We start from the raw sequence: 19,304 nt of genomic DNA, 5'->3' as shown, positions 1-19,304 counted from the left end.
GACTCTTACATACTGTTGTAACTATGATGAAGAAAGTCCTTGTTTTTTGCAAATATATGAATCTGATAGGCCTTATTCCAGTTCTTGGATAATTTGGATTTTATCACTCACGGACAGTTGTTTCCTTTTGACGCCTGACCATTACAAATGAACCGGAGTTAATAGATAGACTATTTTTTAAATGTTGTATACTGTATAGTTTTTTTTTTTTTTTTAGCAAGAAACGTTATAATGAAAACACATTCACTAACACAACTACAGTATTATTGTACTGTATTTGCTACTGGGTATCCAGTTGATCACTTTATTGTAATACTCTTTGTTTAACTGATTCTATTGTACAGTACTGTATTTTTAAACTGAAAATTATGACTAATGAATTTACCAGTGGTGGTAGGACAGGTAAAATTTAACCACGCCCCTCTTCAGACTTTCACTTAAATCTTTTACAATGTGCTATAGATTTAGATGAACCTCTTTGGACAGTTTTGATGGATAACTGTTTGGCCCCAGTCTTTCCTGGAATTTTGCAAACAGGAAAACCTGGATAATTAAAATAACTATCAGCCTTTATAATCCTGCAATGGAACTTGTACTGTACAAAGTCCTGTTACAAACCTTTTATTCACCCTTCAGACCAGACCTGAAAAAGCCTAAGATAAAATGTCACAATCTTCACATATAAATCGTAAATGAAGAAATGGAATTTCCCTTGTGTTGAGATTATTTGGTTGTTATTTAATTTTTTCAATTGCAGTATCTTAAAAAATGAAAATGCTCATAATAACAAAGTTTATGATGCGTCGATATCTCGTTAAAAGCAAGTTAATTTATCATTAATGAGATAGAAAACTAAACAAATTCGGGAATTTTGCTCGTTACAACCAAGTTCTCATCATAGGCCAGCTCATTATTCATGGGTTCAAATAATTCTTGGAAAAAGCAAGCACAGTTTACAAAACATTCTGTTAATGTTTTACAGAATTTGAAATTTCAAGCAGATAAATGCTAACTAGTAAGTACTTGAACTTTATAAGTAAAAATCTACTTTGCAATCTTGTTTAAACAAGATAAAGTTCAATAAAAGAAAAGTTAGTTTTAATTTCCTGTAGCTTAATTTTGTTTTGTTCATACATATAATTAATAATTCATTTGATTTTAAAATAATGTGATCCACTATTTAACAATTTGTACACAAGCTGTCTTGAAAATTTCTTTCCAGAAAAAGTTTAATTTTTCAGAAAACCACTGTCACACCAACTCAAGTACAAATCTGAGAAAAAATCAATGTCTAGTGTTTCCTATTAAAGATCAAGATAATAGAGACTAATCATGATTAAACTATGCATGATAAAACAAGACTGAACAAAATATTCCAGACTGATGATACAGCTACCAGTTGTTCACTGTTGATAAAATATTCCTGGTTGCCCACTCTATGACAAGAGTGTCGCGTATTACTCAATACTCCTTCTCACTATCTGCAATAATGTAAAAACACAACCCTTTTGACTTAATCTACATTACTGAGAACACAAACAATATCACAGTGGGTCAAATTCAGTAAGAAAACAACAAAAATTCAGCCTGATGGTCAAATCCTGTGATGTGAAGATGACAATCAGGTTGTTTTTGGGCAAAAACTATTGAATTTTCTGCAGATTCTGAACATGACAAATATCACAGTGAAGCAGTCAGTTGTGACACAAAAACTGAACTGAAGATCAAGGCAACACATTTTCACACTTTGCATAGTCAAAACATCACAGAGGAAGTTGGAATTGACAGCTCGGTCAGTTAGGAATAAATCTTTTGATATCAATAGCAAATTACCAGATGCATTAAACAAACCAGTGAACATCATAACCCTCAATATTAATCTAGAAGTAGTTACTTCACATAATATGGTGATACTACTATACCAGTGAATTATGCTAACGTAATCATTTTTTTGCAAGTCCTGTTCTCAGTCCAGAATATTTTGGGTACAGCCTTGCATAGACTAGATCACCAAATCACCAGCAAATAAATCACAACTAAATCCTATTTCTCCCAGTGATAATGATAGTAGCGTTTTAAGGAATATCTCAATAATGATTTCTGAAGCAAAATGTGAAATTTTTATTCTGACTATTGATAGGCAATTAGTATTGCAACATTGTGAAACAAATGTTATAAAACAGCCATTGTTATTGTTGTGGAGAAGAAAAATCAATATGACACTGGCCATAATGTGATGCCATGAACACTACTAACTTTTATAAACAATTATTATTATTATTATTATTATTGTACAAACTTATGAAAACAACAATTCCCCTCTCAAGATTACTATTTCAAACAGGAGGTTCTGATTCCAGAGACATTTTAAGGTACCTTTTATACATACTGTACCTTTTATACTGTTTGGTTCTTAAAACCAAACAGTCTATTGATAGATTCATGTATCCCTTGAAGATCTTGTAACTTATAACTAATGCACAAATATTTTTAAATGATTGAACTCAATGTACATGATAAAAAAGTAATAGTGAAGCGAATCAACTAGGTGATATGAAAATTTTGCCAAAATACAGAATTAATAAATACAAACAAAAAATAATAAAATAAACTTTCAAAGATTTACCAAATAATAAAAACAACAGTGAAGTACAGCAACTGTACTTTACTACTGCAGAAGTGATAATGAACTCTGGTTCATGATTGTTGGAAAAATGAAGCAATTATAAAAAAAAATATTTTAATTTCTCTCTACATCAGGCTCAGGGTAGTGATATAAATTAGAGAACCACATAGCAAAATGGATAAGTAGAAATTAAGCGATTACATTATTATATGACAAACCATTTATCAATCATAACTGATGGGTTGACTCCAGAAATTTTAGAATGGGGTTAGCTAAGTTAATGAAGTAAATTAACAAAGTTATTTAAGGGAAAAGTGAACAAGCATTCCCAGTAAGCTGGAAGATGCATAAGGAAAGTTACATCAGTAAAAATTTACAAAAAAAAAAAAACATAAATAAAATAATATGGGTTTAGACCAGAGAAGGGAATAAAAATTTAATAGTGCAAATGATGGATACTGTATGTGGTAATTTTTACTAATATATAATGGAACTATAATTGAAAATTTCACATCATTATATAATTTGTATTGTCCATCAGCTCCAAATCAATTGAAGAGAAATTACTTTAGAGAAGAATCTAATATAATGAGTAATTTTAATGAAAGGTATTCATTGTTAGATGAAAGAAAATACGAGAAGGTAACAACTAACTAAAAAAGATCACACAGTAACATATTTCGAGCAATGATGTAGGTAACAGAATGATTCATTACTTCAAAATTAGCTATAAGGACAGAAAATTGTTATATATTGACAGTTATAATGTTAAGAAAATTTTGAGTGAAGAATCAAATTTTAGATCCAACTAAGTAAAATATCAAGAAGGTAAATCATATATATATATTAGTATTTTGCATGGAGAAACTATGATGATGTTACTGTTGTAGTTAAAGAATGTTTGCTTAAATTAAAAGGTTTATAGATAAAATGTGAGGAATATACAATTTATAACGGTTCAAAAATAAAATAGGCATTGAATTAAAAAAAGACTAATTAACAATTACGATATACTAAAAAAATAACATATGAATATTACAACATACAAAGAATAGCAAATCCGGATTAAATGCCAAAATCAAAAAAATTATTATAGTGATTTATGAGCTAACTATGCTACATTGTCAGCTAAGACACACAAATTACAGGTTAAAGTTTGTAAGATTTTAATACCACAGGAGAGGGTTACATGGACTGATGATAACTAGGGAATAAAACACAGTGAAAAGTTATAGTAAATGAGTTATCTAGGACAAAACCTACTGATTTAACAATTATTAAATAATTAATGAAACAAATATGTGGGTAAGAAGGCAGAAAATATTATTGTTATGGTAAAATTAAATAGGAAGTGTATGAGAGCTCAGAATAAAAATAGAACAAAAACAAAGAGGATAGATTTATTTAAATGAGGGATTTTCCTAACTAAGAAAAGAAAGAATGTTTAATGGTGAAAGCTGAGAAAATTATCACAGGTTTTTGTGACTGATTTTAAAATAGTGTATGTATAGGTCAGGATTAATTAATGATTAGTTATTTTTAAGATTCATCACTGTAATTCAGTGGTGAACAAAGTGAAAGTTAAATAAAAATTGCTCTTTAGTGTATTACAATAAACTGTAAATTACAGAAAGATAATGTAATTGTTAACTACTATCAAAGACAACTTAATATGGTATTGTATTTAAAATTCAAACTTTTATAAGTCTCATGCATTTACCTGAACGGTTTAAATCAGTAGTCTTTAATTTACTTATGAGTAAATAAGAAAAATCTAATTTTTCAATTTGAAAAAATTAATTATTTTACTGTGGGTATTTCATAACAATGCACCATTTGAAAAAACCACGTAGGGTTCTGAATTTCCATAAAAAAAGAAATAAATTGTATTTAAAATATCCCAACATGGAATTAGCCTGGATAATAAGATAAACTGCAATTATTTCTGTATTATTTCATTATGCTTTAGCAGCAATCTCTAGGTACAGATATAAAAATTAAGAAACATAATAAAACTTTATATGAACTGCAGAGCTTGATGCAATGTGTTGTAACAAAGTAAAAGTAGTAAAACGAGTTTAGAAAAAAGCAGTTTAGATGAATAGCATGTTGGATTGTGTTAAATCAGCAGAGTAATCAGACAATAAATAAGCTGAGAAATCTATAGCCAATTTCTGGTCATGGAACATCACAACCTGATCTGCGAAATACAAGCTGTGAGAGTACACATGATGCCATTAAAGCAACAGATAACAAAGCCCTTAGAGACAGAAGTAGTAGAGATGAGGTGAAGATTAAAACTGTAACAAAGTACATCATTCCTTTAGGATATTGCAATGTAATCTGAAACTGATAAAGAGATGTCCGTAATTCATAACTTTCTTTCTATAAAGAATATGGTACAATCATTTTATGTAACAACAGTTCTAGTTTAATGACAAAAACTAAGCTACACAAGTCAGAAGATTAACAAAATTATCAACTTTTATTTGCTTTATTATCAACCTTTATATTTTATGAAAATACCTCTTTTTAGAAAATGAATAAGCATGGGTAGTGAACGAACAATCGGCAGCATTATTCTTTTTTTTTTGAAGACCTGATTTATCCTATATTTTTCTCTAACAGATACTAACGCACTTCCTATTTACTTATTTTCATAGGATGCTGGCTATATCATGAATGTTCATCTCTATATAGATTACTGTATTCTACATTAAACATGGAAAAATTCCTGACAGAAATAATCAACACAATCTTTTGAATAGATTTAGCCCCAAACTACCTCAATGAGAGGCAATCCCTCACTCAGGGTTCACTGCTCCATTTCCATATCCTTCATCCTTTCTTCTTGGATAAGAACCATGGGAATCACTGCCCTAGTTCAATTTATTAGGGAAGTAGCTTCTTTATTAAGGATATGGGTTAATCACTTTGCCTAAGGGATACAGTTTCCTTTCCAAAGATTTACAGAGTTAAACCTATTACAATGTGCCTATTAGATCAGTACATTTTATAAGATAACACACTTGTTATCTCATTAAGCAACAACCTAACACTTCTGATCATAATTCAAGCTTATTCGAATACATGAATGTACGTACTTCTGTATACAGATTCATATGTAATTCAACGAGGGCACTTCAATCAAATCGGTACTTATAAACTAATATCAAGCAACATTGTTATAATTATGTATTTTCTTTACTGTGAGAATATTGTTAAAATACAACATCACTCACAAAATTAAACACGACAGTCTGCAAACATCGTAGCCTGAACACGGATAGACAACAAATAACATTACTAAGGCACCTCTGACCAATCTAGGGGTAACTAAACCACTTAAATTTGAGAACATCAATGTTTTCCATTACCAGAAAAACAACAAACATTGATTACTAAATCTATATTCACTATCTTTGAATAAAAAATGGTAGCATTACATGATAGAGCAAATAAAATAATAGTAAATTCTTAATGATTCAATTTAAAGCAAGAAATTATGTAATTCAACCTGAATAAAATAAGTAATTAAAAAAAAAAAACAAAACTATAGTACATGCTTAATACAGATCAATTGATCTATTGATGCAGTATACATGCATGTAAATAAATGTATTAATTGTTGCGCATGAACTATTATTATTATGATGACAAAAATCACATTATTTAAAAATGGTAGTATGTGAAATATTAATGCAATACCTTGACATTCACAAAAATGAAACAAAATCTGAATATATGAAACAGAAACTTGTTTATGCAGAACACCAAACTATTTATGCAGACTACAATTTTGTACCACTTCACTGTTAATCTGCTGAATGAAGTATTTCAATGCATAAAACAGCCTCTAATCAAATAAATTATGAAAAAATTCACAACTCATTAATTGTTTAAAACTCCACTAAAACACTGACGAAAGATAAAAATACAGAATAGTATTTAAATTTCGAATACCTGAAGGTTTTAAACCCTTACAGACATTACCGACCTTTTAATTCATATTTGAATACTTCAGAATGTCTGTGGTTATTGTATCACAGATATAATTAAATTTAAATTCAATACTTACTTTTAGACAACTGTCATGAATGAATACGAAGATACAAAACACAAATAGGTTTCTATCAGTGTCTAAATCTCCAAAATAAATCACTTTTAATCTAATGTAACTGTAGATTCTAGATTACTAATAACTAATTTCAACTTTCACTGTGTGTTTAATACAACCTTCTTGTAAATTTATAAATAAATAACATATCTTTGTGCATATGATGTATGTTTTAGCATTAATAAGAAGCTGACACACTTATCCAAATACAAACAATAATTAACTGACTTACTAATTTCATAATTACAAAATTAAATCTATCTTTTCTCTATATAAAAGAATTTTTACAATTTTATGAACAAATAAAGAAACAGATTTAAATGAAGGTGCAAAAAACTGACAAGCTACTGATACATGTAACTGGAGCATAGACATTACTGGAATATGACTTTGCAATAAAAGGAACTGAAGTAAACTAAATATAATCACAAGAAACCATATAACAAATAATTTAAAGTATTATCTTTCTTTATCTGTACTATATTAAAAGTAAAATTACTCAACTTTGCCACTTTATAACATTAGAAACATCTAAGAATATTTCAAGCCTATATTATAGTATTTAGTACCAAGTAAAATCTATTTCAAAAGTTTTTTCATTATAAAAAACAAGACTGTGACTAGGAATATACTTGTGAATGAAAGTAATAAATTTACTTCATAAGGGCTAAAAAAAAAAAAATTCAGTACATACATCTAATACTTGTTTAGTAAGAATAATAAAAACTGACAAGCTTCAAACAAGAGAAATGTTACACTCTTATACAAAACATTATTTGTGAAAATAAAAATATGTCTACTGTTAAAAATATGAAACAGACTTGACCAAACTATGTAGGGTAGTAGATCCCAGTAAATGTCTGACCTGAGTTAAAACAAATCTTGGAAACAGATTGAAAAAAAAATTATATACACTGAGGCTGAAACTGAAAGAATTGCACAAATTTTCCACTTCAAAAAGACATCAGAAAAAATTCTTTTTTTCTCTTTTTATTAACTAAATAAGATTTTTTAAAAAACAATGCTATTAAACAGTGATTTTTGAGAATTGATCAGTAATGAATGGAGACAATATATTTTTTCTATATTTGAAATGCAGGAACTAATGTAATTTTTAATTAACTTTAAGGGTAATTTTATAGCTTATCTTAAAGCTCTATTACTTTCATGTTTCTGGAAAGTAAACAGTTTTAAGACATATTAGCAAAATGCCTTACAACATTTTTTATACTTTTGTTGTATCTGATAAAAATCACATTAAATACTACAAAATAATTGTTTTAAACACTAACCTTCCCATTTAACTCAGGCATTCCTTTAAATCAGTCAAAATCTGATGGAATCACAAGCGTCCAATTTAGAGAGGAAATCCTGCATTTAACAGATAACTTCAGAAACGATTACTTTTATTTTTCCATTATTCTTGAAACATTCTACACACAATGGTTTCAACTTATGTTAATAATTGTAGCCGATTTTAAATTAACTATTTGCGGTTGTATAAATGTAACTGAGCCAAAAATTAATCATTTCATTTTTAATGTAAACATTTACTTTAAACTTAATTTTAGATACTGAAATAGAACATCACTCAACTTTATAGAGCGACTAGACTAAAAGCACTAACATCTTTATACATATTATAAACATTAGAAAGTTTCAATTAACTGTGCATCCTGGAACACCAAATGATTCTGATAAAGTTGATGATTCTTTTTTAAGCTTTTTGTTTATATAAAAAATATTAAACATGGCTGATCAAAGTGGATTATAAGATGTTTGTTAGTAAAATATTAGAAATTTTTTCCTGCCTAAAATATAGTACCTACTAAACAATGCTGAAACTGATATTTATATATACACAATAGTTTATAGATATACTCTCGATGTCAGTAGGTGAAAGTTGTTATGATTACAAAAACTGATGAATGAATTGCCACTGCAGAAAACAAAGCAGAAAGTTTCAATAAAGTTTAATATTACGTTCTGTGTAGGTATAGAAGCTTTAAAGGGAAGATTTATTCCAGTCAACTGCAAATGAAGTACACAAAATAATTTGAAAAGCTTAATGATTATTCTACAGTAACTTTTTACATAAACAATATTGATAAAAAACAATTATTGACTCATGAAACTTTTATTATAAGGTTCGATTAAGAAACTTCAGGAAATATGAAATGAAGGACCTCGTTATCAAATGAAATATTTTTTTATATCTTGCATTTTAACTACTCTAGAAATCTCTCTAGTACTTAAAGAATTTAAAAGGATATAAATATATTCCTGTATACAATCTGTTAGATGCCATAAAAGCTACAGTTGAACAAGACCTGTCAGAAGACTAAACCTGCTCTTGAAGTTAGTACAGCTTTCCTAGTAATAAACAACTTAAATACTAAGCACACTAATCTGTCAGGAATGAAATGATTTCTTATTATTTTCTTTACTGAACCGAATATACTGTAGCTGTCAACATTCCAAACTCATTAAAATGTAGCGGGGATTAACCTTATAAGGGATACCTTCACTCTTGTTCAGCATAGAGACTAAGAGAATGCAATCATGTAGTAATATGGCTGGTTGACAAAATATGCTTAAACTATTAAGAAAAGTAATACAAAGTGTACAATAAAGATTAACAATACTGAACTTAGGCAGAGTAGTTTTCTTATAGCTATATGCTTACTAAAAAAAAAACCACTATCTTCTCAGGCTTCACACTAAACGTAAAAACATATATTTTCAACGCGTACAATAAAATGCTGCCATATGGTAATACATTTTCTTATGGATTGAATTACAGATTATCAATAAAGTAGTAATGGAATTTCATTCTAAAAAAATGTTACATTTCTTAAATATTATCTTTAGTTTTATTAAAAAATTACTTTGCCCAGTAAATGTTTACAGTAAATCATGCCCAAAATTTAGCTCATTAAAAAAAAATTTTTAAACATAAAAAAAGATCTTTCCTTCACATTATATTATCTTCATATAATTTCTTAGTCTAACAGTAAATTAAGACATTTAACAATAAAATTTTGATACCAGAATCAATAACAGAGGTTTATCAGAATAATAAAGGTTGACATGCTTCGCAAAAAATTATGGAACAATTTTTTTGGACATAATGCAAAATCTCATCACGTAAGGAAGGTTTTGGTTTTGCTTTTAGGGTATGGCAACAGTTCCTGCAGAGAAGATGACAGTAAGAAATACCATACATTACAAACTTTATAAATATGTAAGCTACATTTATTTAGTGCACAAAATCTAAAAGAAATTCATCAGCATTTTGCACCCACTTATTGTCTTTACAGTAATGTTATTAATAATTCTACAAATGCTAATTTTTCTAATAACATAATATCTAATATTAATTAATAATTAATGCTTGATTTACATACCATTGAGTCCAGTTAAATGTTAGAGCACAGTTGTAAACGTTGATAAAGCTTACTTGTAACTGAGTCATATTTTAATAACGCTACTGCATTTATATTATTGTTTCTAAATGACTAATTATTAGAGTATAAACTATTGGTTTTGTATAACAATTTTTAATTTTAATTAAATTAATTTTCTTCAGTTACTGACGAAACTGATAAGGTACAGGAATGTTAATGTTTTGGATACTTAATACAGACTGTCTGGTAATAGTAACCATTATTAGTGAATATTTTACAAATGAGAAATGAGACTTATAATTAAAGCACTGAAATGAATTCATTTACATAGAAAATAAATATCCTTTGACAAACAGTACCAGAATTTAGCAATGCTATAACACATGGGTACATATAAAAAAAGTTGGAAAAATATAAACAAAAATATAACAATAAACTAATTATACACATCGTAACAAATAATTTAAATAATAAAGTAAAATAATGTGGTAATTTCTAGTACTTGATCGTAATTAGTTTACAATTTTTTTCTTTAATAAAATTATTCTAATTTAAGAAAAACAACTTTTTTTATAAATAAAACATAAAATACCTATATAATAACATACAACATAACTGTACCTAGAATGAAGACAGGTGAATTCATTCTCAAAACCAGACAAATAGATCGAAATACCTTGTAAAAATGAATAATACTCTTTCTGACTCGTACAAAAAAGTAACATAATATTTAGTTCAACATACCTGTATCCTGACTTTATAAATGTTATATGCTGCATCATAAATCATGCCAGTTAAATAGTTAATAAATAAATTACATCAATGAACATAAAAAGTGCACTAAATAAAGACAAATGTCATGAGAGGAACATGCAGTATATTAAACATCTCATTTATGCTTTCATGTTCATGCAAGAAATTTGAGACCACTAGACTTACAAGAGAATAGCTATAGTTAATGTTCGTCTATTTTGTATTTATGAGAGGTTATAATAAAGTAACAATAAATTTTACTCACGTCAATTTTTTTTAAAGAAATGCATAAAAGACATTAAGAGAACAGTTGTTTCTTTGATTAAAACAGATTTCATTTACTGGCACAGCAAGTGTAACATAATACAGCGTAACGTAAATAGGAGAAAACCCTATTTAGAATACATTTATAAATATATATAGAGTTCAACTTAAAGGAGGCCCCGCCACTTAATAGTTTATAATAAATGTAAATTTTTATTAAAATGTATATATTGGTGTGAGATGTATAAAGTATTGTGGAATAGTTGGTACAACAGGAACTGGGGTGAGGAGGACTGTTTATTGCCTGCAAATTTGAGTACAGCCAGTCTGTGTCAAGCACTGGCATTTGAACAAGGTTGCATAATTGTTTGTTGTTTTTTAAAATGTTGTTAAACTGTTGAAGAACATGTATTCTTGATGGAAACTTATTTAAAGATGAAATCTTTCAATGTGTGTTGCTAAAAGTTCAGTAAGAAATTTGAAAAAAAAAGTATCAGTGAAAAGTGTTATTCAGAAGTTATTTAAAAACTTTTATGAAACAGGTTTGGTGTTAGGCCAGAAATGTGCTCAACATAGGTCGTACAGGACAGTAAAACGGCAGTTACAAGATCTCCTCATAAATCTTTATGAAGACTAAGCCAGGAAAAGAACATTTCATTAGGTTCAGCCCACTCTGCAGCGAGAAGAATGCCGAAATGTTTGTATCGAATGCAGGTTTTCCATGAGCTAACGAGTGTTGATTATGCTAAAAGGATTCACTACTGTCAATGGTTCAAGAACCTCATTAGAGGTAATATTGACACTTTAGATTACGTGTTTTTCACAGATGAAGCATAGTCTCACCTCAGTGGGTATGTTAATAATCAGAACTACCAGATTTGGGATTCTGAAAACACTTTCTTTAAATCTCTCTTACACCCAAAAAAATAGGCATATGGTGTGTGCGGTTTCAAGGTGACGAATAATAGGACCCTTTGATTTTTTTTTTTTAAAACTGGATGCTGCTGACTACCAAGAAATTATGTAAATTATGCAACAGTTCACAGCCTTACTGCAAGAGGATGAGCGTGACTGCTGGTTGCAACAAAACAGCACCACATTCCATACAGCTCACTCTACTGTAGAGCTGCCACAGGAGTTTTTTAGTAGAAGAATTATTTCTTAAGGATTGTGTTCCCCACGATCCCCAGATCTGACTAGTTGACACTTCTTTCTGTGGGGTTACTTAAAAGAAATTCTTTATAAGAGCTATCTGCACACACAGTAGGAATTGAAGACAAGCATTACCAGTGCCATCCCGGAAATAGATATGGTACAGCTAACAAGAGTACCCAGGAACATGATCAAACGTGTTGACAAGTGCATAGAAGTGGATGGTCATCATTTTCAACACCTTTTGTAAATTATTATTAAGGGTTTGCCAATAAACTATTATTTATAGATTAAACTAAATGATGAGGCTCTTTTAAGCTGAATACTATATATATATATATATATATATTATATCAGTTATTGAATGTTTATTATCTATAAATAAAAGTTTATAATTTTCCATAAAAATGGAAAATTGCGTTTTTCTAATGTCTCTGACATTAGAAAACTTTATTATTGATAATAAACATTCAAAAATTGATATTTACACTAATTTGGAAGTATTAGAAATTAAAAAATTTAATATGAATTATAATAATAGGGGTTTAGATATTTTAGAGAAATTTTATATATATATAAATATAAAAATGGAATTCAGCTTGATCAACCAACCAACAGAGTGTGAGGATGAAATTAATTGATTATAAAGGCTGCAACAGATAGCAGCACTTTATGAAATATTGTTAATTTTTAGTTTAATCTATTTAAAATCCTACCCAGTAACATAATATTGTCTAGCCAAATCACACACACAAATTCATTCTTTTTAACATATTTATCATTTTAATTTTTAATTTATATTTCTATTACTTGATAACATATTTTTATATATGGAATTTTTAACTTTAATTTTAATGTTTATATCTAAAGTTTTAGCAAATTGTGTTTTATTATATTTATCAAGAATTTATTTTGTTAATGGTGTGTATTTATAATATAAATTTTACGTGAACAATAAAGAGATTGTATCAACTGAAGATGCAAGAAAATCGTGAAAGTACTCTTGTGTATATATAATGATATAAGGTAAGTGTCATCCTACCTAATTTAATTTTATTCTGTACTTGGTGGATCAAGTTATTTATTTATATTTGTTTCATAGTACAGAAGAATACAAGTCTTAAAATTGACTTTAATATATATATATATATATATATGTGTGTGTGTGTGTGTGTGTGTGTGTGTGTGTGTGTGTGTGTGTGTGTGTGTGTGTGTGTGTGTGTGTGTGTGTGTGTGTGTGTGCGTGTGTGTGTGTGTGTGTGTGCATTTTAGATATTACATATATAGAATACTTCAAATAAAATAAACAGTTCTTCAAAATTACATTTCTTCAAACAACTTCACTACTATGGTTTCTATATGTTAAAACTAACATTAAATTTTAATCTTTGAAATTTAATTGAACGATAAAGTATGGCAATTCACATCAATCTTAGATGTAATTTACTTGTAAGGAGAGATAATAAGTGAAATAAAACTATTGAAAATCAATAAATATCTTAATATATATATTAAAATGGTAAGTAAGCCAGTATGTCCGAATACTGGTGATAATCATCCGAGATAAAAAAATTAAGTGGACGAGTGGACTGAAATAGAAGACAGGATAAACATCAACTGCTTGATTTCACATCAACACAAATTTGTTTAAAAGGCAATATTGCACAGGATTTTTAGTTTTTAGGTATTTTATGACAGTACAATAGTTTTTTTGTAAAACTATAAATTTCATCTGTTATGATCTGAGTAACAAAATACCTATAACAGCATAGCAAACAATATCTTGAAAATAAACAACGTTTTGGTTAAGTTTAATATATCAGTGGTTGCAGAAGTTATACTACACATCACGTAAGTTAAGAAATAATGTTTCAACACAATTTCTTTAAGATGGATAACTAGAAAATACTATTGACATTTATTCTGTAGTGACTACAGTAATCAATTTCATTTTTTAAAAAGTGACAGCTTAAGATTATTATTAGAAATCTTAAAATATACAATAACGAATAGTCAAATCTCAAATGCAATGTCAATCTGCTGACATTGGAAAATGTTTACTAAAACCAACATTCTTATTGATGGTTTTCTGTTATGATCATTGTAATTTTATTATCAGATTACATACTCATTTCATTTTAGTGTTTGGCATTTAGAGAAATAATGTTAATTCATCTCTACATAATGGATAATAAAATGAATGTGATGTCATCTATTAAATTATCATTTCCTCAGCCAATCAGTACTTTCTTTATTTCTGACCCAAAATCTTTACATCAAGTTTCATTACGATTGACTGAGGCATGGAGTATACTTTCATTGTGAAAGTGTTTGCATCTGACAGTTATTTGTGTGTGCCTTTTTAAGGCAGCAGGGCAGATTTTCAAGTGTCAGCGTTTGCCTAACATTTTAAAAAAACAATGTTAATTCATCTGTAGTAATGGATAAAAAATTAATATAAGATATTTATTAAATCATTAGCCAAGTACTTCCTCCAGCAAGCAGTACTTTACTTCTGACCCAAAATCTTTACATCAAGTTTCATCTGAACATGATAAGCATAACATTTTTATCTAAACATGATAAGCATTTGGTAGACACTAAGATAAACAAACAAAGTTAATTCACAAACATCATGAAGCCATTATTAAGATAAAACAAAACAAAATAAAATTGCAAAAGTGTAGGTAAATTAAATAAAACATACAACACTAAAAATTGCAGAGAACACATCAATAATTTAAACAGAAACAAGAACTGACATCAATAAGCAAAAATAAACAGGTCACCTACAGTAATGAAGTAAACAATGAATGAAACATTTTTTTAACATGCTACATTTAAGGAATTAAATTTGTTTAAATGCTGGAAGATAAGTGTGTAATTTTAATCCGGAAGAAAAATAAACAAGACACAATCAAACTATCATATGCTTAACTATCATTTTAAAAAAAAGTCATTAAACATGGAAAAATTATGAAAAAACTCAAAAAAATGAATTACAAAAAAAAATGTATTCAAAACTACTTTAATAGAAAAAAAAAAAAATTAGAATTAATATAAAAATATACAAATGAAGCACATCATTCTAATATTACTACGTCCAGTATTGAATGAAATCAAAATCTTTCATCAAATTAATAGTCCTAAAAGAAGCAATGTACAAAATAAAGAAAATGTGCAAATAAATCACAAAATTCAAAACTAACAAAAAAATTTTAACAGAACTAATTTAATAAAAAGCTGACCTAAAATTATGCAATTATTAACATTACAATCCATACCAACTATATAAACAAAGATTTAATGAGATTAAGTAAAGTAACAATGTTATATTTATCATTCAAAATTAAAAAAATTGAATTAGTGTTATATTAATTACACACATCACAAAAACTGATAAAAAAAAAATTAGCAGATGTATGTAAAATGTAACATGGATATTCTAAATACCTGAAAGTATCTTGTGTTGGATGGTTTTAAATCATGATTAAAATTATTACTAGATGATAACAGGTAAACACTGTGATGCTGTGTTTTCACATATGTATATGTATCGGTTGAATGAAATATTCCCAAACCAAACGACAAGAAAGCACCAACAAGTAACAATGACCATGCTGTAAGAACCGCCAGAACGGCCACATTGCTATAAAATTTCAACCAACATAAAATAAAGAAAAACTATAAACGCTATCATGAATTGAAAACTAAAAGAAAAAAATATGTATGGATAAATTTATAGTACTAGGGCACCTAGATTCAATAGAAACAGTACTCTATTTTATCACACTATCACAGCGTGTAAAAATAAATGACTATAAACAATATTCCAACAAATTACTTAAGCTAAAGTTGACAAACACAGACCCCCAAAACTTTGCTTTCTAAGGACACCATTCTCCCTGCGAAAGCAAACTTACAATAGGGAAAATTGTGAAATTTTGGCAAAATATGTTGAGGCATCACTCAATTGAGAGGAACCAAAGGAGAGATTCCCAGAGACATTACCAAAATGGCAACACCCGGACTCTGTGTCATTGGATTTGGGATAAATTATGCAAATTATTAATCTGAAAATATTAAAGCTTGCAGAGAAGATTCCATATTGGCTGAAGTGTGGAAGAATGCAGATGAAAATACTGTTCTAACACTTAACAAGATTATCATGAGAATATGGGAAAAGGAGGAAATGGCAGAGGAATGAAGGTTAAATTTATCCACTTCATAAAATAGGGGACAAGGATATCAGTAACTATCATGGAATTTCACTGTTACCTGTTACATACAAAATCCTGTTAAAAGCCCTGCTCACCAGACTAGAAAAACAAATGGACCCGTACATAGGATAAAATCAAGGGGGTTTAGGAAACATAGATATGCAGAACAGATTTTTAACCTGAAATTGTTAATTAGAGAATATACTGTTGCAAACAAAAATATAGTGATAGTCTTTGTGGATATTATGAAGGCATATGAATCCGTTGACAGAATGTCATGATGATTCAACATACTCAGAAAATATGTTGCAGATTAGAAAAAATTGAACCTTGTAAGGTTCACCCTAATAGGAACAATATAAAAAATTAAGTTCAAAGGAGAAATCTCACAACTATTCAGCATTCAGACAGATGTAAGGCAAGGAGATGGCCTATCCTCACTTCTTTTCAACGTGTTCTTGGAAAAGATAATTAGGGATTGAAGAAAATTCTACTAAAAAAGAAAATTACAAAAGTTAGATTACGATACGCTAAAAAAAAATCTCAACAGAGATTGTATCACTTTTGCAGTTGACCTTGCAATCCTAACAGAGGAACTATTTGGAACTATTGAACATCATATTGACATGGCTGAAAAAACAGGCCTAAGAAAATCAATCAATAAAATTGTGCTGACAAGACCAACATTAGGTATTCAACAAATAATTTCATAATAAACCTTGGAACTATTAGGGAGACAGGGAAATTCAAATATATTGACGAAGCAATACAACCAAATTGGTTAGATGTAAATAAGGCAAAAATAAATAAATTGCAGAAGACCTGTGGCTTTACAAAAAATCTATAATAAAAAAAGGATAACAAGGATGGGAAAAATTCAACATTATACCACAGTAGTTAGGTCTGCAGTGCTGTACGCTGCACAGTGTATAAATCTAAACTAAGGAGAGATTGATAAATTGGAATTGGCTGAAAGGAAAAAATACTAAGAAAAATACTCGAACCATGGAAAACCGATAAGGGTTGGACGTTATGGAAGAACAAAGAACTCTACCTCAGTATAGACAGACTTACAAATGCCATTCGAAAAAGAAGACTGGCATTCTACGCGCACTTAGCTGGACTGGATGAAAACAGATTGACAAAAACAATTTTCAAGAAGACCGACAAAGGCGAAACAAACATTAAGTGGTTCACACAGGTGAAAGAAGATCTCAAGATTGCAGATATAAAACCAACAGATATAAGGGAAAGAGATACACTTAGGAAGAAGATCCAAGTTTGTGAAGGTTTTCAGAAAGGAACCAGAAATTGTAGCACTAAAAATTGGTTGGAGGAAAGGAACATAGTTTGAAAATGAGGAAGAGTTGGGAGAAAAGGAAATCGGCCAGAAATTAACTATTACACGTGGTACTATAGTGGCTGGTGACAAAAAAAGAAACAAACATTCCACAAAGCTGAATGCATAAAGTAAAGATAAATGATATCACACAAGAATACTATTTATATATACATATACTTTAAATAAGCAATGGTAAACAAAATTTTACTTTTTTGTGTTTCACTGATCTGACAGGTAATTTCTTTCATAATTTTTTGCACTGACATCAAATTTATTAGCCATATTTTTCTGAATGGCAAGGTTTTTTAAGTAACATGATTTTAATAAAGTTTAATAATTGTATTTTCTCTAAAAATTAGTTAGCATATTACAAGAACAGTTTGTCTTATCTAAAGTGAGTTTTTCATTCATATTCTAGTAAATACAGGCTATTTTATGTTCCTTTTATGTATCCAGTAATAACCAGAAAGCATGCATGTACAGGTTTCATATTCTCTGCTAGAAGTGCCCATTTGTTGATGTGTCTTTGTGAAAACATTCACCATGTACTATTTTATAATTTTCAGCCTTCCTCTTCCCAGGAAATTTTTCATGACTTTTAGATTTTTCAAGACGTTTTCATCAAGCTCTTCTATTAACTTCAAATAATTGGTCAAATAAATATCCCTTTTTTGATTTTTCCATTATTAAACTTTAAAAACTTTCTTTTAAGGTAAAGGAAATCTTGATATCATAATAGTATTCTTTTTTGAATCCTTAAGAGACTTAGATATTTTTCTTCCCAGTATGAAATTTGCCCTTCTGGCCATTGTTTTTTTGAAAAAATAGTTTACCTACTCTCTGCTTTTCCATACATAAAAAAGCAGCAGAACTTTGTTTAAAGAAGCTTCTTAAAAAAAGAGCTGTCATCTGAAGAGCTACTTGTATATATTTCCATGAACACATTTTGTACTATATTATTCTCTGAAGCACACTCTCATAAATAAGAGGTAATAACAGTTTCTTGTTTCCAACGTGAACATGAACAATTTTCAAACTTGTTTTGGAAGAATGTAGAAACAATCTGCAATTTTCAAGTAGTTCCATTCTGGTAATTTATAATTAAGAGCTGACATTACTGCAATACACATCAATCATCTTATGCTTAAATATAGTTAAAACGATCTTCTTGAATTATATTTCTTCTTTGATACTTGAAAATTAATTAACCACACAAAAAAAGTGCAGATTATTTTTTTACAGTCAGCATTGTTATGTGATAGTCTAACTTACACGATGGACTACACTTAAAAAATATACTTATCATAAACTATAATATTAAACACAAAGTATAATAATATTAAGCTTCAATAAAAAATATTGTTTAATACAATAATGACTTTCAAAAGGGTCACTTAAAAAAAATTACATTGGCTCCACTGAA

The 19,304-nt window shown here is 28.7% G+C and overlaps 1 protein-coding gene across 6 annotated transcripts in view; it reads right to left on the bottom strand.

Annotated features, from left to right (window-relative positions):
- The window catches only part of LOC142323372 (ubiquitin carboxyl-terminal hydrolase 2-like), a 124,361-nt gene that overhangs the window by 40,113 nt on the left and 64,944 nt on the right, over window positions 1-19,304 (bottom strand). The window contains exon 2 of one of the 6 annotated variants that reach the window (XM_075362914.1): window positions 15,773-15,968. The exons of the other annotated variants lie outside the window; for them this stretch is intronic. Coding sequence (XP_075219029.1) covers window positions 15,773-15,968 — 196 coding nt within the window. The remainder of the gene's footprint in view (window positions 1-15,772; window positions 15,969-19,304) is intronic. 6 annotated transcript variants of the gene reach the window in all.

This window comes from Lycorma delicatula, chromosome 4, assembly GCF_047948215.1.
Source record: "Lycorma delicatula isolate Av1 chromosome 4, ASM4794821v1, whole genome shotgun sequence".
Lineage (NCBI taxonomy): Eukaryota > Metazoa > Arthropoda > Insecta > Hemiptera > Fulgoridae > Lycorma > Lycorma delicatula.
Note: the sequence above shows the minus strand (reverse complement) of the source record. Positions and strands in the feature narration are given on the sequence as shown.